The following is a 27,187-nucleotide window of genomic DNA, read 5'->3' as shown; positions in this document are numbered from 1 at the left end:
CAGTGCTTTTCTGTGCCAGGGACTTTTTTACCCTTATAATTTAACACGACTTACACAAATGTGAACATTCCCATGCTCATTCTTAACCCCACTTAAGGTATTTACCAGCTGCTAAACTAATTCAAGACAACAGACCTAAGTGCCTTAAATTGCTTATTGCAGAGATGACATCTTCTATGTGTAAATTTGTGAAGTCTATGAGATTCATCACTAAGGAGAAGCTTTACAGATGCTCATTTGCAAGTGGTCAATAATATGAACATGCAAGATTCAGTGCAAAGTTCAATTCAGAATTTTATTTATTAAAATACCTTTTCACATTCCCTTCAGTAGCAGATTTGTATGGACACTTGCTAGAATGAACATTTGTCAACAGAAGAGTGCTATAAGGTCAGGTGATTGTGAAAGGTTTATGATACCAACAACATTTGCATAGGGAACAATAAATTAGAGATTTTAGCCAGTAGCTGGAGCTTGAAAATTTAAATTTGGAACGAGATTATGAAACTTTTTTTTTATTATTTCTTGTTGGTTTTGCACCTCAGGTGCAATGGTTAAAGCAGTAACTATATATGTATGTACAAATCCATGCCCTCACTTTCACTATTTTCTAAGTGAGAACTTTCTTACCTGTGGCCCAGATCTTACAGTAATTAAATCTTCACTAGGAAAAGGAGAGCAATTGCAGTGTCAGAGACCAGCTAGTTAAAGGGTGAGGGATTGTACTTTTTGTTTTGCTTTTAAACTAATGCAACTGAGATAAATAAAGACTTGAGAGATTAGATCCAGGTCCAGAACTGGACACATGACAGTGGCTTATCATACCATAGAAGGGATAGGTATGAAGCTCTATACTGGACAAACTGGGCACAAATATAGCTTCAGATCTCTCTTAAAATCAAAGGAATAAACATTATACATACAGAACTTCCAGGTACAAACTCACTGACCTGTGTATAGCATGTCCACTGACTCAAGATCTATATTTTGCATCTTCCAAAATAACCGTGATTGGCAATCATTCCTTGAAGAATCATCACAGTGAACTAAACAACAAGCATCAGAACTTTCAGAAGGAAAAAGCAGTTTAGCAAAGAATAAAGAATATTTGTGCCTCTTCTGGCAGAAGCACTTGGTAAAGTATTGAATCTCTTAACAGTTATTCAAGTTTTTAGAGAGCCCAGGTCTTGCTCTTTCGTTAGGCTCTCATTGTAGTGTAGCATCCAAATGAGCCATAAATTAGCTGGCTCCAAGACTGGTAGCAGTCCAGCTGCTGCAGCACAGGGAGTTCAGCACAACATGCAAGATCATTTCAAAGAACATGCACATCTGGCCTGGCTGTGCTGAGCTATGTTCTGCCGTGGTACAATGTTACTGATAACCAAGTCAGCTAGTTTAAAGCAAGCTTAGATATTTCTGTATCTTACTAGCATCACAGTAGTTACTGCACTGTAGAAATGTACTTCCTCAGATGTAGTTTTTCCCTTTATTTCCTCAGAGTATGGCAAATTAGGGGCTAGAAAAGCAAAATTGCATTAGCAGAAGAAATTACAGATGGGAACCTAGGTCAGTGGTTTCCAGAGCCACTTTCCTATGAGAATTTTTATTTGCAATTTTTTCCATTATACATGTTAGGAACATCTCTATTGTTCCCTGAGGAAATAAACTTTGAAAAGAGCCTGGCAAACTGATAAGTGCTGCAGAGCTTTTGAAACAGTTGCAACATCTTCCATCTTGGCTTGTTTTCTTCTCCCAGCTGATTTTTTGAGATGGCTGTTCTAAGTAGCATCAGGATGCCCTTGTATTCTCTGTTGGCAACAAGACCAAAAGAAGAAAAAAAAAAGGGTATGAGTATAAGCAGCCCCCTGTCTTCTCCAGTTATTTTTTGATTAATACAAAAAACGTTAAATGTAACAGCATCTTCCTTAGAGCACGGTACAATGAAATAATAAATGCAGTTCCCTGGGGAATTATTAGCATTATCTTCACCAGATAAAAAATGGAGATAAGACAGCAGGAGATTTTGGTTAACAATTACAGACTGGACTGCAATACTGTTGAGTAGCAATATCTGTAATGGTGCATTGACAAAGAAAACCTGGATTCTTATGGTCTGAAAGTCCTTTACAGCAGATGTCCATTTACCACAATTAGGCTCCCCTCCAGAGCCTCACAAGAAAAAAAGCTTTCCCAAAAGTGCTTGACTATACCGACAGTGAGCAAGGCATTGGTAGGATTTCTGACAGATTCCTACTGCTTCAAGCTATTCAGAACACAGAAACCAGAACCACAAGAGGCAGGGTGCAGATGAGGAGTCCTAACCAAAGGGAAAGGTCAAGGAGATCCCAAATTTCATAGTTCTTACACTGCGTGACAGAAATAATTCTGTCCACTGAGGCTTCACAACCATCAGGTCTTTCCTGACATCTGTTGCCAAAGCAAGTCTTCCTCCTACAAATATCTGGTAAGAGAGTACGTGGTGGCCTCTAAGTTAATGATTTATTCTGTCAGCACTGAGGCGCCTAACTCCTTTTGTGGACTTACCCCCAGAGGATTTGCCCCATGAGTCAGAGGCAGGAATTCCTGGTTTATAATGCAGTGTTTATTTCAGAGTATCACCTTGTTTTTCATATCCTGACTGCCTGAAATGCCCCCCTAATTTTAAATGGACACATCCTTCATCCTCATTTCCCGTCTGGAGCTATTGTGCCATGTTACCATGCACACTTAAACATATGCCGGGTCCCCCTTCAGAGCTGCCTATCTTGTGCTGGCACTGTGAAGCAGTTTCTTTACAAAAGGCATTGGGAATAGCTTGAGTGAGACGAGAAAGTAGCCGAAAACAATTTACTGCACATAGATTCAAATTGTACAGGTTTCTATCTCAGAGGGTACGTTCTCAGGCTGTACAAATAGGTGGTTAAAAGTACGTTATGTTCTGACTGGGGCTGCCAGTCCTCATGCACTCCTAGGACAGAATCAAACAAACAAACAAACACACAAACATCTAAGACACAATAGGGGAGGAGGAGATATGAAGTCAGAATGTACCAGTGAGGTAAATCTGACACAATACCAATTAGTATTTGGCGAAGTGGCTATCTCATTGTTAAGATATTTCCTTCAATATGTTTTCAGAAACTGGGACCGTTAAATAACTCAGAAAGATTGCCAGCTCTGATTTCAGGAAGGAAACCTCCTCCCAGTTCCTCTTTAAGTAATTCATTTCTTTTGCAAATACTTCCTATGGATGGCATTTAAGATACAAATTCTTGAAACAGAGGAGAAAGAGGGAAGTAACCCCCACCCCAAAAACTTTGGTCTCATTTCTAAATGTCCTAGAAGTCCAAGACATTCAGGTTCAAGTTACCCCGAGCTTCAAAACCGGTGAGAACCTGTACTGCAATTCAGCCTTCACATAGTTCAAATAAAGCAGACTGAACTGATTGCTTCTATCCTGTATCACCTTTCTTGACATAATACAGGCACTTGCAATGACTCTGTAACACAACACATAGTAAGCAGTGCTAACTGCAATGTGAGCTCAAAGCAAAGTTGATGAAGTTCTATGCTACGTTATATTTATTTTGACAGAAACTACATAGGGACAAAGGGATGGGGGCAAGACCAGCACTTATTAAGACGATTTTCTTCATCCTCTTTTTTCCACAGCATTGTCTGTGACGACCGGAAAACCAGTGCAGAACTGAGTAAGCTAAGAGAGTTTATCAGAGGAGTGGAAGCCACACTGTTGACTTTAGAGTGAGAAGGACAGCAGGATCTGATGTTGAGTCTGCACCGTAATTACTGAAGAAAAACACTGCATGTCCTCCTGTCTCTGAAAGCACAGCTCGTAGCAAAACACTGCTGCCTGTTGTGCCTTTTGTGACCCTTCTGGAATACTATTACTGCTTAGAGAGAGTCAAATTCCGCAAGTTTTTTGACATGTCACTGTAATTAAGCAATTCATCTGACATTTCAGAAGCGATTAAGATGCCAGCTGACCAGGCTAGTGCCTGAAGGCCTCCCTTCTCTCACAAATGAGAGCAAAGCAAAAGCAACTTCACCTCATCCAAATACTTCATTTGGCTGTGAAGAGGTAGAACAGCTGGGGAGGAAGTCTAAGCCACTTGATCTCTTTATGAGGAGCATTTTCCTTTTCATGAGTAGGACCAACGATTCCTCATTTGGACCAAACCTCAGAATTATGTATTAAGTTAAAATGAGCTACAAAGGAGAGCACTCGCAACAAAATAATGCTATAAAGGCCCTTAGTAGCTTCCTGCCTCTTTTCTACTCATCTGTGCTGCCTGGAAACTCCACAGAGAAACACGTCTATCCAATCCTACTGCAGGTGATTCAGCTGGAGAATTAAAAGGCTGGTGGGATCTGTTTTTTGCCATGCCTTCTCTAAAGCATTATTATATCAAAAAAGGAGTTACACATGAAGTATAGAGCAGTATCTAAAAAAGGGACATTTTCAAGGCTTGAATTGAGGAAGGCTGTTTCTGGGAAAACTCGCATAAGACGTAGAAGCATTCTAAGCTGAATTTTCTCGGGGGTGTTTCTGAAAAGGAGATTGATTTTACAGAGAATTTGAGTTTATTGCTCTCCTGCTGTTAAAAGGAGTTTGTGCAGACAACACAGAGAAAGCACTGCCCTCAGCTGACACTTTTTTCCCTTGAATCTAATGTTACTTCACAGATTGCCCAGTTTAGCAAGTTTTAATAGCCCAATTAAAATTGAATTGATATAAGTGGGTAGTCAGCATATTTTCCCTGAAGCAGACTCATACTTTTGTGGAGGGATTTTTTTTCACTCAGATTTGGCCACAGGAACAGAAACCACAAAATATTCGTAAAACTTTAGCCTTTTCTCCAACATTCTTTACAAATGCTCCTCCCTGAGCTGACACCAGATATCTGTCACAGCCACTTGACTATTTTTCCTGCTGTGTAGGACTGGAACAAACTTTCTTCTGTGTAACTGCCCGAGGAATGTGTGGTATAACCCAGAGGAGTGCTCAGCCTGATCTATTTTTAGAAAACTGAGAGCAAAGAATAAAAACAAACCTTTAAACTAAGAGAGACAATGATACTATAAACCCAACTGACCTGTTAACATACGTCTGTTTACTGTAACACAACCTGTAACCTCCAGCACTCTGCCAGCGTCTGTAAATAATACAATGGGTTGCTCTTATATCCCACGGGGAGGTGAGCACTGATGGAGCCTTTCAAAACTCAAATGGATGCCGTAAGCTGACGTAGACTGTGCTATTGTGATTCTTATTTATGAGTTTCTCTCTTTCTTTTTTTTTCTTTTTAAATTCCAAAGCCACAAAGTGGATGGCAGAATAAAAACACGCCTGCCTGGTTGGAGGTTGGATTAGACAGCTTACCTAACATTCAAGAAAGTTCTCCTGAAATGTATGTCTCTGCATCAGGTTTCTTGAACACTGAGGAACAACTCATACAAGGCATTTATCCTTTTTTTTTTTTTAATATATTGTTTTTCACTGGTTTCCACATACAGCCTGACCAGTATGAGTATTTCTGAAGGGAATGCTATCCTGTAGAGGTCCTGACCAACAAATAAACAATTAAAACATATGCTTGAACACTATCTCTCTAGATACACAATAATTTCATTCCAACTTTCCCTATCTGTAATGTCTTACATAAAAATGCATACTTACGGAATGCCTGTTTTCCACAGAATCTACAAAATAAAACACAGTGTATAAATTACAAAGTGGTACATTGTGGAGTGATGAGTTCTATGTTTCAGCAGATAGGCTGCTCTGCTTAACAGCTTCTTTTGTTGGCCTTGCAATGATGCAGAACTGTTACCTTCAACTAAGGTTCAAACTCTGGCTCTAGAAAATATTTGAGCTCTAGCTCATTCAAGTACATGGTTAGGACCAGACATCTCAAAACCATGTCCATCAGTATGTCTGACAGCTTTCTTGACAGTGGCTTAGAGCAGAAGTTTCTTCTGAGAGCACAAGCTGTTACTGGACAAAAAAGAGTTTTCCTTTCAGAGGCAAGTTCTCATGAGCACTGTATTTCCTCTTCCAGCTCCTTGCCAGGAAAATACTACATTGCAGAAACCTGATATAGGAAACAATTTTCAGAGCCAAATAAGATCACGCAAAGATACCTGAAATTTGGTTAGTAAAAAGCTGCTTATTTCCAATGAAAACTTGGGAGCCAGTGGGCTCTTTACATTTAGGATAGTAAACTTTAAAATTAGGTTTTACATTTACTTTTTAGAACAGATTCAGCTATTCAGAAGTTTCAGACAATGCCTTCAAATACTAGAAGATAAACATTTTCCTGTCCTCTGGAAGTAAAACAATTGAGAGACATGAGGAAAATAAGTCCTTTTTCAGAGAAGGAATTTGAGTCTTATTGAAAGTACTCTTTTGTATGGTTTGTTAAAATATTGCTCATCTTACAAAAGCAGATGCTCAGTCTTGAAGGTTGTTTTCTTGGAAAGTGTACAAAATTCAGCAGGGAGAAGTTGTGTTCAAAGTAAAGGGTTTGAGCTAGGACTCTGGGTTAATATTTTCAGTACTTTTTCTATTGACATGGAATAGTCTCTTAATCTGTGCTTTTGAGTAAACATTTTTAAAATAGCAAATAATATAATCAATCCTCCTACAGGCAGAACGCTTGTTGAAAGTTTGAGAATTGTTCTGAAATGATTAAACAAGGACTGCAAGTAGATCTTTCTAAAGGTCTTCTAGAAACTCCTTTGGCAGCCAGCACAAGGAATGAAGTAACTGAATAAAGGCAAATCTAACTTTGCAAATTAAAATACTCATTTCTCTTTCTGTCTGCTTTATGATTACATTCACACAAATTTGTGTGCAGTTAGGCTCATGCTGTTTCTACAATCAGCACTTTTATTTCATCAGGACTATAATTCATCTTCACTGAAAACAGCCCTGTGAACACGGCGTGCAGTTAGGCTGCAAAAATGCAAAAATGCAGAGAAACAGATTATTGCTTTAACTGCACACTGTCAATTTTCTTCAAAACAATTCTATCCACATTGTTCAGACTAACAAAAGTCCTAGAAGCTCAGGTGTCTGCAGCACATGAATTTAATTTCAGTATAAAACCGATCCCTACATTTTCAGTTGGTTTAATCAGAAACAAAAACTTACGTGAGAAACACAAGTTTTTTTGTGCCCTGAAAGCAGCCAGAAGTGAACAAAAATGCTAATGATTTATGAAGCAAGGTATTAATGAGTTGCAGTTTAGGCCTCTGTGACAATGCATTGTGCCTGCAGGAAGGAGGAAATGAGGAATTTTGTGTAAATTCCAAACATCAAACAACGGGATGTTTGCTACTCCAAAGCTACCAGGTCACAATAACAGATATCTCGTCCTGTAACCTGTCACCTAGATTCAAAATAGTGTGGTTTTCTAGCTAAGGACCATATCTCTACCAGGAGAACATCACACACCCTTTGGAAGTGCTGCTAGAGCGCCATGCGACTTCTGCAAGGTGCTGATCAGGTATGTCAGTGCACACTCTCTAGAAGGGATATAATGTTCATGTTGATTCTTTTCTACACCAATCCTTTCACAACGTTATTTTTTCATTCCTGTTAAAAATACAAAGAGCATTTTACTTGAACCAATCTGATCTGGCTGTGATGAAAGAACAAAGTTCTTTCCCTACCCATCTTCCCCTACTGCCAAAAACAGGAAAATAGAGATCAGCTGCATCCCATGTGGACAAACTGGTCAATTTTCCATAGCAGGGCAAACAAGGAGTTGTATATTTGTTAACAGAGCCAGAAATGAACAAGCTGAAGATCCAGTTCTGGTGACATCCAAAACATTCCCAAGTACAGGTGCTTTTATGGATTTCTGATGGATTTAAGTTCTTGCTACTTTTTGTTTATGGATTTTAAAATTCAAATAATACATTCTTAGAAGGTGCACCCTAATGGCAGAACTTTAAGACACTGTCATCCCCCATCTGCTCCCCTTTATTGCTAAATGCTATGGAAAAGAGATGATAGCTCTAAGCAGTTGCAATTTACAGACTATCTCAAGCCCAAGTCCAACACTGTCAAGAGTTAAGATGCTACAGTATAAACAGAAGAAGCTGAATAGCAATCACATGCTACATTCTGCCAAGTCTTTCTCTGGAGCATTAACTTCTAACACAGAACCTTGGCAGGCAGTTTGGGAATAGATCTTACACAGAAGCATGTGCACAATTGTGCTTTGCTTTTTAGGTTCGAGTAAGGTCAGAAGCTCCCTGCAAATTTTTGTCTTACTGAAACCACCTGGCTTTGCCTAATGTTTGGCTGAAGGTGTAGTTAGCACTTGGCTCTGAAATCAATGTCTCAGATGGAGGCTTTGGTCTAGAACATGTCTTGAAACCTAAAGAAACACAGTTTTATTTTGGAGAAAGGAAACACTACTTGCACAATCTCAGACTGCATGCAACCAGCAGATGCTCATAACGTCTGACTTTTGAATAACCACCATGAATCCTCTCACCCATGGAATTTTCTCTATGCTGGAAAAGGCATTCAGTGGGAACTTCTAGCTGAACAGAGAGGTATTATGCTGGCGCCTCAGTAGCAGGAAAGAATTTTAGCAGATTTCCTGATTGCTGGAACTGATTTCTAATAGCTTGTTCCAAAGCACTCTGTGCAATGGAAATTTCTCATGTCTCTCCACTGGGATACAGTTATTTTTTCATTGTACTTTGTTAGTGGCAATAGGATTCTTAGAATTTCCTGTCTTGACACTGCAGTTGCATATAAGTGATCAATTCTTTCATCCAGATTTAGCAACATAAAGGTAGAGTCTGCATTTTGTTCACTAGGCTTCCACTTTCCTGATGAGAAGGTATGAACAGAGAGCAGTTATCTTGCAATGAGCTACTGAGAGTTCTGTGATCCACGTGCATGAAGATCAGTGCACAGACTATCAGTGGCTTGTGTGAGCTTTGGATCTGATGCAGAGCAAGGGCAGAGTTCACTGACAGAGCAAGAACATTATTAATTCAGAAGAGATCTGTGAAAAAGGGTGTGCCCATCTTCTCAGCAAGGTGCTGAGAACTGTGCTGCCCCAAGAACTGGGATCAATGCTAAGGGAAGGGGAAAGCTGAGAGAAAGAACCAGCACAGAATGGCATGGACTTCCTGCCCCTACTGTCTCTTGGGAAGATGAAAGGTGTGATGAATGTAAATCATGCATCTAAAGAGCCTCCACCCTCCCAGCCGAGCTGAGTGTCTGACACATCCTGTCCCCTCCTTCAGGAACAGCATCAGCTGCCAGCCTGCTCCTCTGGGACTCGAGCACAGGCAAAGCAGGCAGCAGGGCCACAGTCATTTTATCACTCTCGGCAGTCTGTTGACTTAGACAACTGTCTGTTTTGCTTATGTCTCAGACAATCTCTGTTCTGAACAAAAGGCAACGGCTCCGGGACTGGGCTGGATATTCCCCAGACTCCCAATATGCTTTGACCTCCTCACAGGGCAACCAGAGAAAGCAGCATTTTAAGGAAATTGGCTTATCCTGATAGATGCAAAGGACTCTTAGGCCAAAGTGCTACTGACCTGACTAGAACTAATTGTGAGCATTCACCACATTGCCATTTGGATACAGGATTTGATTTAAAACTGAGACTTGAAGCTTTTTGTATTTACTGTAAAATACTAAATTATGCAGTCTATCTCTCTAGAAAAAGTTCTACTTAAACCAACCTTTCACCAACAGTTCCAAGACAACTTCATCTCTCTGAGTTGCTTCCAAAGACAAAACTACTACGAAAAGCATCCTCCCTACACCTCTCATTATTTCAAAGGAAATCCAAAAAGCATCCACTTAAGGAAACTGACATTCCTTTACCCCCAGCACAGCTCTTTGACTTTCAGTCAAAATACACCTGACTAGACTTCAATGTTACAAAAACTTGCATTTCTTACTGTTATTGGGTTTAAGTACAGTTAACCCTACACAGATCTTTGATTTTGAATGTGCATTTGATAGTTTGTTTCTGAGACTCATGTCCATTTTTCAAGTAGCATCACCTCATGTCTGGCACGCAGAATGAGGAAAGCAGAGCAGCAGATAGGATAGGAAGTATTACCACTGTATGATTCAGACACTGAAATGATAGTAACAGGAGATAACAGTCAATACTGGAAAAACAAAAAGAAAAAGAATAATGGCAAATGCTCAACACATCACAAAAGGCTTGGTGTTTGGGAAAGGTCAGATGGCGCACTATGGATTTAGGATAGGGACAAGCAATAGCTGTGGAACTCAAAATAAAAGAGAAGCTGGTTACTGACATGGCATCTGCCTTACAGGAGACAGCAGAGAGCACAGCCAGACAAATGAAGTGAAAAAACATTTTGGCTTAGTCACAGAAAATTGCATCAGACATAACAACTACTGATCCTTCTTCAGCTTCCTCTCTAGTGGACATGATATCTGAAAGGCACAGGCAACTCCTTGAAAAGACTAAATTGCTTTTGAAACACTCCATTCTGTTTTAATGATCCAAAACTACAAAAGTAACCTACAAACTATAATAAAAATACATTTGTAGGTCTTAGATGTTATGCTGTCAAACAGCGTAGCTGACACCAACTCCCCAATTCATGTCATTTCCCCAGAGGTCAAGTTTGTCTGAACCATTAACTTCCTGAAGCAGACTGCACTGCCAGGCATTTGCCCAGAAACCTCCAAGAATAACTGAGACTAGTGAAGATTATAAAGGCAAGCCACCCTCTGCAACCATTAGTAATAGTTAGTATCTTTCAGAATTAGCCATTGATATACTTGTATTAACACATCAAAATACTTATCAAAATTCATTTCCTCCACAGCATTTTTACTTTGCTACTTTGCAATCGAATTTGATCAAAAATTAAAATAAATGTTACCTTTCAGCAGACTGTAACAAAGCTACTGCACAGCCATGTGATGCACTGCTTATCTATTTCAAACACTTTTCCTGTGCATCAGTCAGGAAAAACAGACGTGATTAAAACAATAAACTGTTACTACGTTTCCAAGAATAACTGAAACTGTAGAACGTGATGCATAAAAGAGCAGGTGGAGAGCAAAATTAAGGGGTGTTTGCTTGCTGTTTGGCTAGTTTAGACCAGTCTTCCAATCAGATCTCATTTTACTGCAGTTCCCACCTTACAGCAGATAAAGTTGTTATTAAGTGCTTTGAATTGCAGCTGTGCTGTACCATCTATTGAGTTAACACAGCAACTCATAAAACATCCTTTCAGTATAAAACATCTTGCTTTGTCAAAAATAGGAATGGTGAAGACATAAAAGACATGATACTCAGCTTCACGCTTGAGCAGAAAGCAAGGGAGAGGTGATGCAGTCAGCTCCTGCAGCTCATTCCAAGTCCAACCTTCAACATTCAATGGAAAATTCTCCAGAGCATTAGTGAACCTGGGCCTGAAATCAGCTGTTTTCTCCTCATAATGCTGCCAGACAATCCTGCATTAAGTGTCCAAGCCTGTTCTTTGGTGCAAAGGATTATCTGCTTTCCACTGGAAAAAAATAAATTACTAGACCTTCGAGGCTCAGCACCAAGCCAGGAGTTTGGGATTCTGAAATCCCGTTCCCAGTGTTGTCACTATCTGAGTGCACTGCCTTAAACAAGTGAACTAATCTCACTGTTTATTCAGCTGTAAAATGAAGATAAAATTGACTTAAAAGGCATCACAAGGGAAAACCCAGTAATGTTTTGTAAACTACTTGGAGACCCTCAAGTGAAAAGTTCCCTAGAAACATAATACTGTGTTGGAGGAGGGTGGTAAATGCCTTATAAAATAGAGACACAGCAAACAAAACCAGAAAGATTGACATTTAAACGTGGCACACAACAAAACCAGTCAATAATATGGATGGGAAGAAAAAGTGAACTGTTCACAGTCCTAAAATATGTAAATCTTGACAAAGAGAAAAAAATCTTTTCTGACTTATTTTTGGACAAACTATTAAGAATTAGTTTTCACTAATTGCCTCTGAATTCATTGCTGCCAGAACATTTATACATAATAATTGATAGGATGCTGCTAATGCCCGTCTGTAATACAATGCCTGAAATCTTTGCCACAGTAAGAGATGGGCAGAGGGCTAGCAGATACAACCTGAGACATTTTTTATCATGCTTAAAGCATTTGCTGTTGGAGAGGCATTTGAATCACAGCACAAGATCCCAATTCCTTGGAGGTTAAGTTCAGCTCCACGCTCTGACATGAGCCAAATCACTCAGTTAACACAGTGTTAATGGGCTGATGAAGCAGATGTTACAAATATCACTCTTACTGCATTGAGTATCATTGGTTTATATGAAAACATAATGTGTCACACAGTTTATCAACACCTGCGATTCCTTAGTTGCTATTTGGGGTGTGCCAGTGTGATTTGGATCAGACTTTACAGCATTTCTCTCAAAACTACACAGTCACAAATTTAACCCTAATCTCTACACAAACACTTCCTTTATGTGTTTAATTTTTCACTAGCTTACTTACCATTATTAGCTTTTCTGATTTCACTATAAACTGTTTCAGTCCCCTTCTGTACAGGAGCTGGAAAATGTATTGGCACAGAATCAATTTCTTTTCTTTTTTATGTTTGCCTTATGAAAAGCTCCTTAAACAAACAGAACACACTGTTTTACCTTCAGAGGAAGTAGTTACATAAGCAGAAATTAACCTTGTGGATTCTGCACAAAATCCCCCTCCCCCAAAAGCCTATCAAGTTCTGAGAAGGAAATGTATTTCTCTCTATATATAAAATAATAAATATGACCTTACCTTTTAAATTTTAACACTCTAATAATCTTCTCAAATTAGAAATTATTTAAATTTTACAGAAGCATCTAACATCAGAGAAGAGTTTCTCTAGATCATTTAGAAGGCTTCTTCTATTTGTTAGGATGTAGGGATCCTAGACCTGAAGACGTCTCTAATTCGAAGACTAACTGCAGCCCCATTTGGTAAGTGACTTGATTACATCTTACAGTCACAATAACAATTTAAATTGCTGCTCTTTGTGAAAGATCTCAGAAGAATTTCACAATCAGAGAGATTTGTGAGAGAATTGAGATCAGCAGATTTCACAGTGCACGGCCTCTATTTGGGTCCTAACCAGAAAGCATCTCCTTTCAGTTCCTCAGTGAGACACAACTCTCCCATTACTGAACTGAGATCAGGAGGAGTGAAGGCTGAGAAAGCCTGGGAAATGACAGAATATAACAAATGCAGACAGAAGTTGAATGCCCCTAAGGACATCACTGGGATTTAAATGTAATGTTAGCCTTGGCCATCCATTTTTCAGGGTGCTGGGTTTACAAAAAGCTAAACTTCTACTTCTGTATAAGCTGGAAAGCAGAAAGCTCTTCCTTTTTCTCCTACTCAACAAATCAAATGTGATACCAAATAGCATAACTGTGGACAATTACCCCAGTGAGGAAAGACCTTGGCCAAAGGCTTAAAAGCTGAAGAAGTCAGTTTCTCTACAGCCAGTATAAACACTGTTCTGGCAACTAGGAAATTAGAACAATTTCCTTGATTTCTTGCATGGTTCTAAAGTGAATAATGAAGCAAAATGCTCTTGAACGATGAATACAGAAAATGACTTTCATCGGTTGATATCAAGTCCCATGCAGGTAGGGCCTACGAGTTTGTTGTTTGAGGATCTCAAGGCACTTTAAGAACATTGATTAATTTGGGTTGAACTAAGTCTCTTGGTAAACCTCTGAATTTCACCAATATCACTTCCAATGTCTCTGCATCATCACTAAAACAAAAAGTTAGGTTTTCCTAATTGAAGTAAAATAAATAGATACAATGGCTGACCCTTGTTTTCAGGAAACTGGAAAGAGAAAGCAAATTTCTGGATACCAAATCGTGTGCACTAGCTATAGAAACATTTAAAGAATTCAGACATATTGATCCACAGACGGACTAAGAATCAGAACAGCCACTGTTCTGCATTGTTCTGAAGAACCTCAGTATTTCTGGCACCACATTCTAATTTTCTAAAGCTAAACTAATTTTTGTTAATTCTATTAAGTGTCCTTTAAATGCTGGGACCTACTGCAACAGAATTGAGCTGGAAAATGACTATTAATTTCAACAATAGTAGGAGTAGGCACTTTACCAAGTGCAAAATCACAGCTTTCACACTTGCTGCTTTGGCATGAACTTCCTTTGCAAAATAGTCTGGAGATCGTGAAGTGCATATCAGATGCTTCTGGACAATTGTTAAATTATCAATACAGTTTGCAATATAGCAAGAAGAAATCTTTTCAGAATTTTAATGCAAGTTAGCTCCTTTTGTTTGGAACGTACTTTTTTTCAGCAGACTACAATCCTAAACCTTATCCTGTTGTCTCTGTGGAAGACGTGGCAGCAGGTATTTCCTCAGCTTTCTTCTTTTTTTTTTAATCCATTTCATTAAATTTTTATATAATGCCACTGCCCATTTTGTTTTCTTTGCTAATCTCCCAGAAGTTGTCTCAACACTGAAATTATGTGTTGGGAGAAATGACATGCATCATTTGACATTTTGTTCCCACCCTACAGATGACTAACCAACTACAAAAGAAAAAAAAAAGAAGGAACATGTTGTTACCCATGGTTAGTAGTTTCCCCCTTCTTACTTTATGGATATTTCCTGACCATGTTTTAGCACTGGCTTTGTGTTTGCTCATGTTAATAACAAAAGATCTGAATCATTTTGCCTATTTTTATATATTTTTTTTTAAATACAACAATGCTTCGGTCCATCCCATAGTCTCCAAAAGCATTCATTTTCGATTTAATCATTCTTAAGAATGTCCACCTCTTTAAATATCAAATTAACAATCAGCTCCAAGTGCCCCAAAGAACAGCTAGCCTGTGTAGCTCCAGCTACATGTTCCAAATCTGAGGAAGCCCTTCACCTCCACTTTAGAAAGTAGGCATTAGGTTATTCCTACATGGAAATTTCAAAGCAAAGCAGTGAAACTGCATCTACCAAGTTTACCACCATCATTACCATTGTAATAAGCACTGCTTTTTGTTCATGGCAGAACCACTGTCCACACCAAGCTCTTGATTTGTTAAAAATTATTTCATAAATGATCAGCTACTACAGACAAGGCTGTAAAAAGAGGGTGAAGCCATTGCCTTAAAACACTGCATTCCTTTACTGTCAAAGACAAAACGTGCATCCTTCTACAATTCTGTAAACTTGTTCTGAGATGGTGTTCAGTTATCCCAAGTGACCCAAAGGCTATGGCCATGGCCAACATACTGCTGTATTTACTGCAGTATTCTTCACAACGAACAAAACATGATTCTACTGCTCCTATGATTAGTATTGCTATTTGCAACAGGGGCAGAAAGAAAAAATACATAGGAATTTTCATTTAAACTGTCATGTGGTAGCATATGTTTACCATTCTATACCACTGTACTGTGCAATAAGCATTCAAACGTTTGGAGCAATGAAGTGTTTTAGCAGAAGTGGATTAACACTATACTCAGAACACAGGAAAAACTCTGTGATGAATGACACCAGCATGTCAGAAAATAGAAAATGAACAGGAAAATGGGCTGCTCCAGGAGAGACTTGCTGCCAAGCTCAAACAGTGAGCACTTTGCCCAAATGTCTGTATTCCTAATTAAACAAGTATGCTTTTGGTCTCTGAAATAAGAGATTGTTCCTTCCTACCAGGGAAAAGCAAATTTTCATTTCTTCCTCAGTCTGCTTCTCATCAAGTTAAAGCAAAGTGTAAATGCCTCTTTATTAACCTATCCTGTGGCTAAGCTCAAACAGCCTTCAATAAATTTTGGACTCTTTAACTCAATGACTCACAGTAGGCTGCACTGTTCTCAGAGCCACAGCTCCAGCTGGGAGCCCAGTTCTGCACAGACCTCATGTAAATGGGATGGGCAACTAAATGACAGAAATCCTTGAGGAAGAAGGGTTGCAACAAACAAGAACATGGTTGTCACAGCATCATCTAGATTAAGGAAGACTATTGGTACAAAGCTGTCACAGAACACAACCTGCTCTTACTTTTACAGATGTCAATGTCAGACCAGCGTCAGGGAGTAGCAACAAACACAGAGTTACTCCCAAAACGTAACAGTAGAGGCCAGGCAGCTTATTTACCTCTATGGGGATCAAGCGTTGACACTTCAACTTCAGTGTACTCCACCTCAGCACTCTCAAGGTCAGGTCCTGCCCCAAAAATACCAAGAAGATGTTTCTTTGTAGCACTGCATGCTTCACTTGAGCTGTGGGCCTGATCCTGCTGCCACTGAAATTAATGGACATATCCTCATGGACTTTGATAGGTGCAGGATCAGGCCCTACTTATGGCAGATGTGAGTGTAAAGAACTGCAAGCCTTACTCATCCCTAGGGCTAATTTCTATCTGAAAGGCAGTAGACCAAATCAAACCAGGTTTCTGAAACTGTGATGTCAAAACTGCACTTCACCTCTTACTTTCCACTTAACACCTTGAAAAGCATCACAACACAAATGGAGCAGGAAATGGAGATTTTCTCCTATTCCTGCTGCAGCTAGATGTCTTCTCTCTTCTCTTTCTCTCCCTGCCATTACAATTTCCTCCTTTTTCATGGCTGCCCCAGAGTGACATTTCCTATTCTCCATTTTCCTCATGTTTAACTGTTATTTAAGCCCTTCACGGCCTTCCTCGTCACCACTCATACTCTCAATTTCTGCCTTGCCAATAAGCAATTTCAGCACTTTCCCCCATGCTGCTGTTTAAGCTCTCCATCTACAATGGCCACACATCCACTGTCTCAAAATGTTCCTCTGCCACAATGCCTACAAAAGGTCTGACAGTGATTAGACAGCTGATTTGCTAAATCTACTGGCTGAGCGGTACTGGCTTGCTGGACACAAAAGAGACAAGAAATAACTGTTTTTTTCTGCTCTCTCTTCCTTGACATATAGAAGGATTTCTGCAAAGGCTGGAAGGCCCATTGCAGCAATCCAGACTGGAGTCGTGTGGAAATGAAAATTTTTTGGAACAGAAAAATGGCAAAATATCAGAGCCTTCCAGTAGTATGGTGATAGAAGAAGGAAAAAAAAAGCCAAACAAACAAAAAGTGTTTAGGATGGAACGTTTGAATGACATGACAACAGCAATGGTTCTGGTGGATCAATACAGCCCTAAGTTCCTACATTTCAACTGTTTGGGGTTATTTTTGTTTTTTGCTTGTGAGTGTCTCTAGCTCTAATTTAACTTACTCAAGCCACAATGGGCTAAGTTCCACACAATGACCACAAACTCCTTTCTCTCATTTGATGAAGAAAAGGCTATTGCCACACAAATACAGTAGAGACAGTGTTATTTTTAGAAGCATATGAATAAAAGGCTTCTACATCTGGTGGAGAGATCTGCAATAGCCTGGTTGGTCATTGTCACTTTATGCATAAGGAAAAACAATTATGTTTGGCAAAGAAAAGAGTCTTCTCCACTATCAGAGAAAAAGAGGAGAGACCAGATTTAACAAATGCCAATTGCTGCCGTAAGGAAACACTACAACTTTCAATTATAAAATAATTTTAAAATCTATTCTTCAAGTATGAAATTACCTTTATTTTCATCTGTTGATTTCATGTGATTTTCACCATCTTCAATGTAACCTGATCCTAAAATATTCAAGCAAAATTTGAGCCAACAAATATTTGTTCTATCCAATCAAATGAATGAGTTACACAACTGCAATTCCTCTTGTCATTGTGTTTATTTACATGAGAAATTTCACTTTTAGATTCACATGTAAAAGACAGTCATGTAACACAGGTGGGAAGAGTATGCTTTTTTAAATGATCAGCTGAAAAATCTCAAGGGCTAACTTTGCTCACAGCAGGTGCTCTAATTCACCCTGACTGAGACCCTGGAAAGTGACCAGTAATGACAAATTAACATTGCTGTATTGTGGTCAGACTATGGAACCACACTCCACAACTCAAATTTTCTCACTGAACTCATTTTCTTGCAGCTATGTAAAACGTATCAAAAAGAGAAAATAATTCTCTTTTTTGCCATAGCTTTCCATCTGCTGTAGTTGCCTGGTAGATGTGCCTGAGCAGATTTGTAAACCAGTCCTTGTATAAGATTTGCTCATAAAAAGCCATGCAAAGACAAAATGATAGCAGACACTTAGTAGAATATTATCTTCTGGAATCTCAAGAAACAGTGCCCTGTCCAAACCACAGCCATGCAAGTCCAAAACTTTAAATAAATATTTATCTAGGCCCACTCACTCACAGTCTTACAACAAAATATCCTACCAGAATAGTAGTCTCCATCATTATGCTGTCTTGACAGTTTCTCACTCGTTGAGTTTGTAGCCAAGGCAGATCTGAAAAGCAAATGAATAAAAGCTGATGTAATTATCCAAAGCAGTCAATAAAAACAACACGACGACATGTGAAGATCAGTAATTGTCTATGCTGACTACCACACTTTCCTAACTATGGAAACTAATGGAAAATTTGCTTCTGTCTTTAAGAAAAGCACAAGCAGACTTTAAGGTCAAAAGTGGACACCCTTGCATTACTCTTCTTTAAGACTTCAAAAATTTTAATTCCATATCTACACACATTCAAATATATGTCTCCTCGCTGGCCTTTTTCTATTTCTAGACTATTTCCAGACTATTTCCTCATCCTGTTGTTGTGTTAGCAGGTGGTACACAAAGCACAACCATCCATTGTTTGCAGGTGTGTGCTGTAATAAGCCACAAATGTATGGTGGAAGGCCTCCAGCCTTTAAAAACAGAAGTACTTCACCATGACCAAAAAGCAAGCTTTCTTACCGAGACATCTCCATGGACGGTCCTTTAGCTTGGCAAAAAGAAAGAATAAAAGCATCTATTAATACATAGCACAAGTAAAACAATTTAAAAATAAAAATAAAAACAAAAACATAGTTATTATCTGCCAAAGTCAGAGCAACTTCTCTTAGCAATCACAGAATGAATTACCTAGTGTCCTACATCCTGTTTATAATACAGCTCACTTAAATGTCTCTTCTGCAGAGAAGTTAAGCTCTCAAATCCAACATTTCAGCCTGGCTGATTTAAGCTGCCTGGGACATCCAGACACTCCATTTTTCCCTACAAATTTTGCAAAGTACTGCATATCGTAGGATGTTCACTTAAAACTACATTTCTTTACTTTATGAAAGAACAAGATCTGAAAGATTATCTTAACAATAAAAGACAAATGCCTAAGTGAAATTATATTCATGCATGGGGAAAAGAAATTGAATAATTTTAACTTGGCCTTATGAGGACCAGAGAAGTATGACAACTACCCCAGAGCTGGGAGCCCGAGTCAAATCATCGTAGCCCCATAATGGAGCAAAAAAAATGGAGCCCCTCAGTTCCCATTTGCCTTTACACTGCAAGAGTCTCAATTCCAGGTCTGGAACTACATCAGAACTGCGTGATTCTGGTCAATCTCCACAAATATTTGCTCCACTAGTGTCTTTCCAGAATCTTAGTGAGATGTTCTCCCATTCTGCCTAAAATACCTGGAAAACTCAGCACACCTGCAGCTTAATTTGGGCCACCCACATTTTAAAGTGAATTTTTTAGTTTCTAAAATTGTATTTAGACATCTTCTGAAGCCTCATCCCTACAGATTCTTTGCTCCTGAAGCAAAGGCAATGTTTTAGCTGCCATATAGTAATCAACAAAGAAATAGAAGGGAATAATTACCGTTTTTCTTCTTACACCAAAACCACCACACGGCAAGAATCACCACTCCTGCGATAGGTATCAGGACAAATGCAGTAATTACTCCTTTCTGCCAAGATGCTAATATGACTGGAAATAAGAAAGGCATGTTTCAGAGAGTAGGTACAGTGACTGGTGATCATTACCAATTTCTGCAGTAAAGGGAGGTCTCATTTTACTATGAATTGGCCATCTTACATTATAGTGAAGATCTTTAGGGAGAATTGCATGCAAAGATCACAAGTGGCAAACAAGTCTACAACAGCAGGTTGATTTTGCTTGCATATAACACCTTTGGCTTTTGTTAAGCTTTTGGATGTAGGTAAGACAATCTCTGTTTATAAATGGTCCTTCTGTTTAACTTCTATCAGTGGTGGATCAAGACAGACAGAAACACTTGGTAACCTCCACATACCTAATAACTTTTCAGATAACACAAGCTTTGCCTGCCATGATGGCAGAATGCACAGCTTATCACAAAGTTTAACTTACCATTGATGGTTATTGGATGGCTTTTCGCACTCACATTAGCTCGATTAGAAGCAATGCAGTAATACGTCCCCGTGTCCTGCCTGCTCATCTCTTTCTTCTGCCATATGACTCTGTCTGCATGTTCACTTCTTTCAAATAAAAGAACGTCACGATCAGTTTTTCTAAAAATCCTGAAGAGGATTGGCCAAGATCCTTCTTTCACAGAGCAGAGAAAAGCAGTCTCACTGCCATCTTCCACTTCCCCATAAGGAACGCTGCCCAAGCTGATGTTCCTGATCGGTACTACGAAGGAAGGCACAGATGAACCAAATATCAGTGCTATTAGAAATGAAATATTGTGTTGTAGGTATTCTTTCTTTAATGTCATCTTACTTAGCTAAAACAGAGATTGAAAGCACAGTATTAATCTTTCTCTGCCAGAACACATCCTCTAGAAAATACTTGTATACAGCCAGAGAGGCCATCATAAAGAAATGAAGCAGGCACAGGAGGAAACTACATCCATTCCCACAGAAGTCAATCAGCCTTTTTTCTTAAATTCCAGATTCCCATCGGGCCCCAAACTAGAAATGATTTAATTTGCAGAAATTACACAGCAGTTTGATGCTGTAAAAAATTATAGCTCCGTTTATGTAGCAGTGCTTTTATAGTTATGCCAAATTACACTGTTTTATACTAACAGTATGAGATATTTCTCGTAACTTTTAGTATACAATAGCGAACACTAGCAGATCAAGTTCTTCAAAAGCATCTTTAGAATTTAAACCTTACTGGACAAATACCTTCACCATTTTATATTGAATCTTCTCTCTAGTGTTAGCAAAGCATATCCTAGCAGACTAGATGAACATGAGATGCATTCCCAGCTCTTTAGCCTAAGCAGACGTAAATACTGGAATTGGAGATTTTACTGGAGAACAGAGAGCATGCCCTTCAACTGTGCAGTGATCCAACTGACATGGAAGAGATGCAACAATGCAGGATGCATCTGTTGTACAGATCAACATCAAAAACCACATTTCTTCAGTAAACTCAGAGAGAAGCCACCTGTTAACCTCCAGTTTTTCCTCTTTAATACCAAAACATTACAGTTTGCATTACAGCTGTAACACAAAACTGAAAACTTATTTATAGCACCAGGATCTGAATCAGGAACTACCATGTGAAGTCTTACTACATCTGCTCTGACAGCACCAAAAAAATGCATAGAAAGAGTACAGTGGTTAAAATTCTACTAAAACAAGACACTCTACCCTCTTAATGATTGGCAAAAACTCTCACTATCACACACACTTCTGATTTAAGAGTTATCATATCAGTCTCCTGTAGCCCACTGCAGAACTGTTTTCTGCATAAAGCTTTCTCACATTTATCTTTTTCTTTCCCATATTTCAAATATCCTAGTGCCCCATTCAGCAGTGCAGTTCTGCTCTCTCGCTCTTAACTGCTGCAAGTCAGTGAAATCACTGTACAGTAAGTTGAGCACAAAGGTAACTCCCAGGTAGAGCAGTCTTTGCTCACACACTGTACCTCCTATTTGCAGATATGGCATAATTACAGGCTGACTATCAGACCTATTAAGCAACTGCAGCTCCTGGTGCAAGATTAAGAAATCATTTATGCTTTACCAATAAGACTAGTTGTATAATAAGATTTCAAGTCAGATTCATTCATTTATTTAAACTCAGCTGTAGTTAATTCAGAATATTACCAGGATTTTTACATTAGTGACGAGTAGCCTGTGATACAGATCTCCAACTAGTTTCAATTCAAATGATTTATAAACATTTTGCATCCATTTTGCTTGGTCTGTAATATGCTGCTTCAAAGAATCAAAAGATGGCATTAGGCAAGAAAAACTGACCAGACTTACCTATTACTGTGATGTTGAGAATCTTGCTAGTTTTCATACCACTGGAGTGATGATTTCTAGCACCACATTTGTATTGTCCTTTATCATTTTGTTTAATATCTTCGTCCAAGAAAAGAGCACATGTGTTATTAGTTACTATTTCTTTCTTAGCTTTATTTCCTTTGTAGAATGTGAATGTTATTGGTGGTGTTCCCATCATTAAACAACAGGTTAACTTCAGAGGTCTCCCCAGAACCACTTCTGGTAAACCACTGAAAACAGAAATACTTGGCATGGAAACTGGAGCTAAAATGGGAAAGAAAGAAAAAAAAATATTGCCAATTACATTGATGCTGACAGAGTTTCCGACCAAACTGGTGAGTGAAATTGCAGAATATTTTAAGCTCCAGCAAATGGTAATGAATGAGATTTTGTTTGGCATCCAGCAGAATCAAGAGAACAGGATTAAAGGGAAGACATGTTAGCCCGAACTCCTAGGGCCCACCCTGTAGAAGTCTGACTTGGTCAGCACAGCTCAAACCCCTCTACAGCTAAAAAATGCAAGCATACCTCACAGAAACAAGCATTCAAAAACTGACAAATACCCTCTTAGTTCACAAATTAGAAACTGATTTGTAAACAGATGAGCTTACAAATAAGTTTGAGTGATTTTCTTCCTCCAGCACTAGGTTCTAATGTTTGTATCAACTCACCATAAACTTGTATCATTACAGGCTTGCTCTCCTTGACTATTCTGTTCACTTCAGCTTTGCAGATATACGATCCAGTATCATTCACATTAGCTCTCGTTGTTAAGTTCCTAGAATTTCTCAACAGGATGTCTCCATTTGAATTCCTCCGTAAAATAGAGAAGCTAGCATTTTGAAAATCTTTAATGCTGCAACTCAAAGTTAATTCTTTATTTTCATCCAGCTTATTCATAGAAGCAGTCAATACTGGCTTGGGGAATAACTCTGAAAATGAAAAAGAGAATCAGTTTGTTCAAATATAACACAAAAGAACATGACTGCGTATCCCAAAGTACACAGAACGAGGGATAAAGTAGAAGTTTACTATCAGGGAAAAAAACAAACAAAACAAAACATCATGCTTTTGTAATATAATAGTACTTTCAAGGAAAACAGAAATGTAGCAATTACCTGGAGTCCACATCTCCTATGTGTTATTTGAAATTATTAGTAGCAGACAAAAATCAGAAGCCCAAACATAAACAGCCTTTTAATTTGGAAAATTTACTTTTGAATCTGGACATTACTTTTGCAAGCTACCAAATTTAAATATTGTTCCACTGAGTAAAATCTAAGATGAACAGAAGAGTTACCTGCCACAACAACATTCCGTGTGGCAATTTTAGATGCTTTCCCTTCCTCCACCTTACAGAGGTATTCACCGCTGTCCTCCAGAGTAGCTACTGCAGAATATTTCAGAGTTGTCTGATCTCGTACGCTGCTCAGTATTGTTTTATTCCTCAGAAGTATGATTTCAATGTCATGCATTTTGGCTACTACAGTCGAGCACTCAAATTGTATTTCTTTTCCTTCTGTAACGTTACTTGAAGGCTTGATGCGCAGAGTTGGCTTTATAAATGGTTCTGCAAGAGAGCACACATAAAATCACAATCCAACTTTTTAATTATGGAAAGCAAAGATATTTAAAAAGAAAAACTCAGAAACTTACCCTTGACTGTTATAAGTGTTCTGTTGCTGGGTTCTGAGGTTTCAAATTCAAATTTTACACTTCTTTTACCCAAACAGTCAAATTGCAAAATATTATCCCCTTCTTCAATGGGAAATTCTATAACAGAAAAATTCCTCTGTAGTTCATATTTAAGTTTTTCTTTAGGTTTTGAATTCATCTTCATCTTCCGGAAAATGAAATGCAATGGAGGCACTTCTTCTGGCAGCTCACAGCGTAACTTCACGACTTCACCCTCAAATACTTCTTTTTTCTCAGCAATCAGAATTGGTTTGGTCATTCCTTAGAGAAGAAAACAAGGCAAGAAATAGATCAGTGCATAATCCTAAATCAAACTCTGTCTTTACTGACTGCAGCAGCAATTTATGTTAGCGGGCAAAAGAAAATGGTTTGAAAGAACTCTGCTGGGGAATTTTTTAAAGCTGCACACCTGTGAACATTGGTGGTCCCCGTTTGCATAAGAGATAAACAAACAAGATGGATATAACATTGTCTATAAAAATAGCCTCCATCTGACTCCAGATTTGGTGATGGTTACCACAAGGTGAAAATCTCTATTTCCAGCTTTTCCAGCAAGCTAGTCTCCCCTGTTATTGTATTTATGATCTGTAGGAACAAGCGTTCACAAATAACACTTTCTAGTCTAGGAGGTAGAGCATGGGATGGTGATTCTGAAGGCACAAATTCCACTCCTGACTAATGCTGATCTGCCAGGAAGCCTTGGGATAGAGATTTCATTTCTGTGCCTTAACACGAGGACCAAGTATGAAACTCTTGTAAAGCCCCACGACGACTACAGCTTAAAAGTACTTTGCAAGATATCCTATTTAGCATTATTATTATTTACTCCCAGAGGCTGTTTTCATTTTGTACCTTAGAAAACTGCCATGTTTGAAGGAATATTCACCTGTTACCCAAACATGTAGGGAATCACTGTATTTTATCTTTCCATCCGCTTCCACAGCACACTGGTAGTCTCCTGTATGTGAAGATCTAGCCATGGGTACTTCATATCGTGCGTCTCCTTTGCCTGATACATTAATGAATACAAGCTTGCCATCCTTAAAAATTGTAATATTATGCTGCAAGTTGAAATCGGTACTTTTGCTAATATCAGCACGGCATATAATTGACATAGGAGCTCCATTCTTCACTTTGACAGATGGCTGAACCTTGATATGAACTGCATTGAAGGTAAAAACTTGATGGAAAACAAAAAAAAGTTACAGTTATTTTCAAATCATCCAATGTAATACTGTTGTCTCAAGCTGCTACAATTCAATCAGTAAAATTAATTCAATGTATTCCAGCAGTACGTGTTATAATTTTTGTAATCAGGTCTACAGATGTTAACAGTGGTAGCAGCATTACCTTCCACTGCACAGAGGTACATGAAGCCTCTGCTGACCATCACAGTTCACAATGTTCGTTTCCTCAGTCTTTTCCTTGTGGGACATAATGAATTAATGATTTGGCCAGGCTAAACTCTTTAAAAGACACTGAGAATATTGGGATAGACTTGCAGCTATTTGTTGGCTTTCCTTATTTCTCATGGTTTGTTGTCTCCAATTGCAATTGCTAAGAGATCTGAACAAAATTTTGCATGTATCCTTGTTTGAGCAAATGAAATAATACAGCGTAAGCCAGCTTAGAGCTGTATGAAACCCCAAGACAACCCATCCCTAAGCATATAACTGGAATCCTTGGATTTATTCCAGTATTTTTTAGTATGAAAGTAAGGTCACATTATTCAACAAATTCCATTTAAACGCACTGCTCAGACTTGGGGTAATCTTAAACCTCTAGTTTAGATTAGTTTACTGGAATAGAGTAGAAGATATCTGGATTCAGGGTCTGCAAGCACATATGTACGTGCCTGACTTGACACTATGGGCTGTCCTTAACATCACAGTCATTAAGTAATCTCAACAGAGAATCACAGGCAGAAGTACTGTCTCCATTTAATTTAGAATTTAAACTTGTCATCTTTGAAAAAAAATATACTGAATACAGCATATTTTGATTACAAACAAACATCAAAATAAAACAACAACCCCCCCCAGCACACACACACAAAATCCACAATAGCTAATTCACTTAAGAAGCTATAAATACATCACAACAAAATTTTATGACTATTAGAATCATAGTATAATTAATATTTTTATTCACACAGCTGGATTAGGAAATACAGAGAAAGAATTAAGAGTTACTTTATTTTCCCTTCCCTTAGAACTTACAGCTATGGATATATCTACTTTGTGCATGGTTTGCTTCAGAAATTAACTACTTCCTGCATCTGAAGAAGTCCCTACCATGCCCACTCACCAGGTACTCATGAATGGACTGCATGACAACCAGGAGCAAACATTTCTCTACAGCAATGGGAAAAAGGAAGGATGCAGAGTGTACGTGCTGCATTTCTTTCAGGATGCATGCTCTGTACTCTGCTCAGATACGCTCATGGGATATTTTGCAAGAAAAAGAGCAAAAGAGAGTGACCATAATTCATATTCTATTTATTTTTTTTAATCCTACCTCCTTCCTTGTAGGAATGAAAGAGCTAAAAAAAACCAAACATGCTACTAATTAATTCTATTCTACGCCTCGGTCAAACAAATTGCTCTAGGAATATTTCAACATATTTATTAAATATGATCAGTCTATATGTCTTTTAAACACTCTGCTAGGAAGCACCACCAAGTGGTATCTTTTACATGGGCAAATCTTGTAGAGCTGTAGGACAGCAAACCACACAAACTCTCATGTGTGCACACTAATAATTGAGAATTAAATTAAATTAAAAATTAAAAAAAAAAAAAATTACTTCATTTAAATATGTACATGAGAAAATATATTTACCTACCTCTTTCCTGAGTGCAAATTTCTGAACCTGGAAAAAAGTAAAAAAAAATTGGTCTTTTTAGTTTATGGATTGAGAAACAGCAACAGGAAACTATATCAAATCACACCAGCACACCAAAGCCACAGACAAGTCAGAAGGACAGGTACACATCCAGATACTCAGTTAGCAAACTTACACTGCAAGAAAATCACCAGAAGAGCAAGATACATCTCGTTCCTGGAGAACAGACACTTATTTCCAAAATAAAGCAATATTCATCATCCGAGGTGATGCCACCAGATTCCCAAATCAGATTTGCTTTATTTTGCTCTATGGTAATAGATAAAAATTTGCCATTAAAAATTGTAAGTTTTTGTAAATCTTCAGCAGAAACTGGCCAGGTCAAGTGATCGTTCCCATTACTGGAAATGGCAAACAATGAGAATCTATCTGCTGCTCACAGGCAGATTACGGCTCAGGAAGTGACTGGA

General features: G+C 38.5%; 1 protein-coding gene across 18 annotated transcripts; it reads right to left on the bottom strand.

The window, feature by feature from the left end:
- Positions 1–281: 281 nt before the first annotated feature.
- Positions 282–27,187, bottom strand: PECAM1 (platelet and endothelial cell adhesion molecule 1). 18 transcript variants are annotated; one of them, XM_042865018.1, is made up of 16 exons: positions 26,893–27,186; positions 26,718–26,744; positions 24,759–25,052; positions 23,834–24,133; positions 23,478–23,747; positions 22,849–23,109; positions 22,157–22,441; positions 20,284–20,565; positions 19,774–19,881; positions 18,868–18,895; positions 18,341–18,411; positions 17,639–17,695; positions 16,184–16,252; positions 12,550–12,606; positions 5,699–5,721; positions 282–1,808 (listed from the first exon to the last, which is right to left on the bottom strand). In XM_042865018.1, the coding sequence occupies exons 1-16, from the start codon at positions 26,924–26,926 to the stop codon at positions 1,779–1,781; spliced, it is 2,196 nt and encodes a 731-aa protein (XP_042720952.1). In that variant the 5' UTR covers positions 26,927–27,186; the 3' UTR covers positions 282–1,778. The 18 variants fall into 18 exon arrangements, with proteins under 18 accessions (XP_042720952.1, XP_042720953.1, XP_042720956.1 ...); XM_042865019.1 differs by lacking the exon at positions 5,699–5,721; XM_042865022.1 differs by lacking the exon at positions 12,550–12,606.

The sequence above is a fragment of the Lagopus leucura genome, unplaced genomic scaffold (genome assembly GCF_019238085.1).
Source record: "Lagopus leucura isolate 7727_CA_CO unplaced genomic scaffold, USGS_WTPT01 Super-Scaffold_797, whole genome shotgun sequence".
Taxonomy (NCBI): domain Eukaryota; kingdom Metazoa; phylum Chordata; class Aves; order Galliformes; family Phasianidae; genus Lagopus; species Lagopus leucura.
This window is presented reverse-complemented; position numbering and strand designations above follow the sequence as displayed.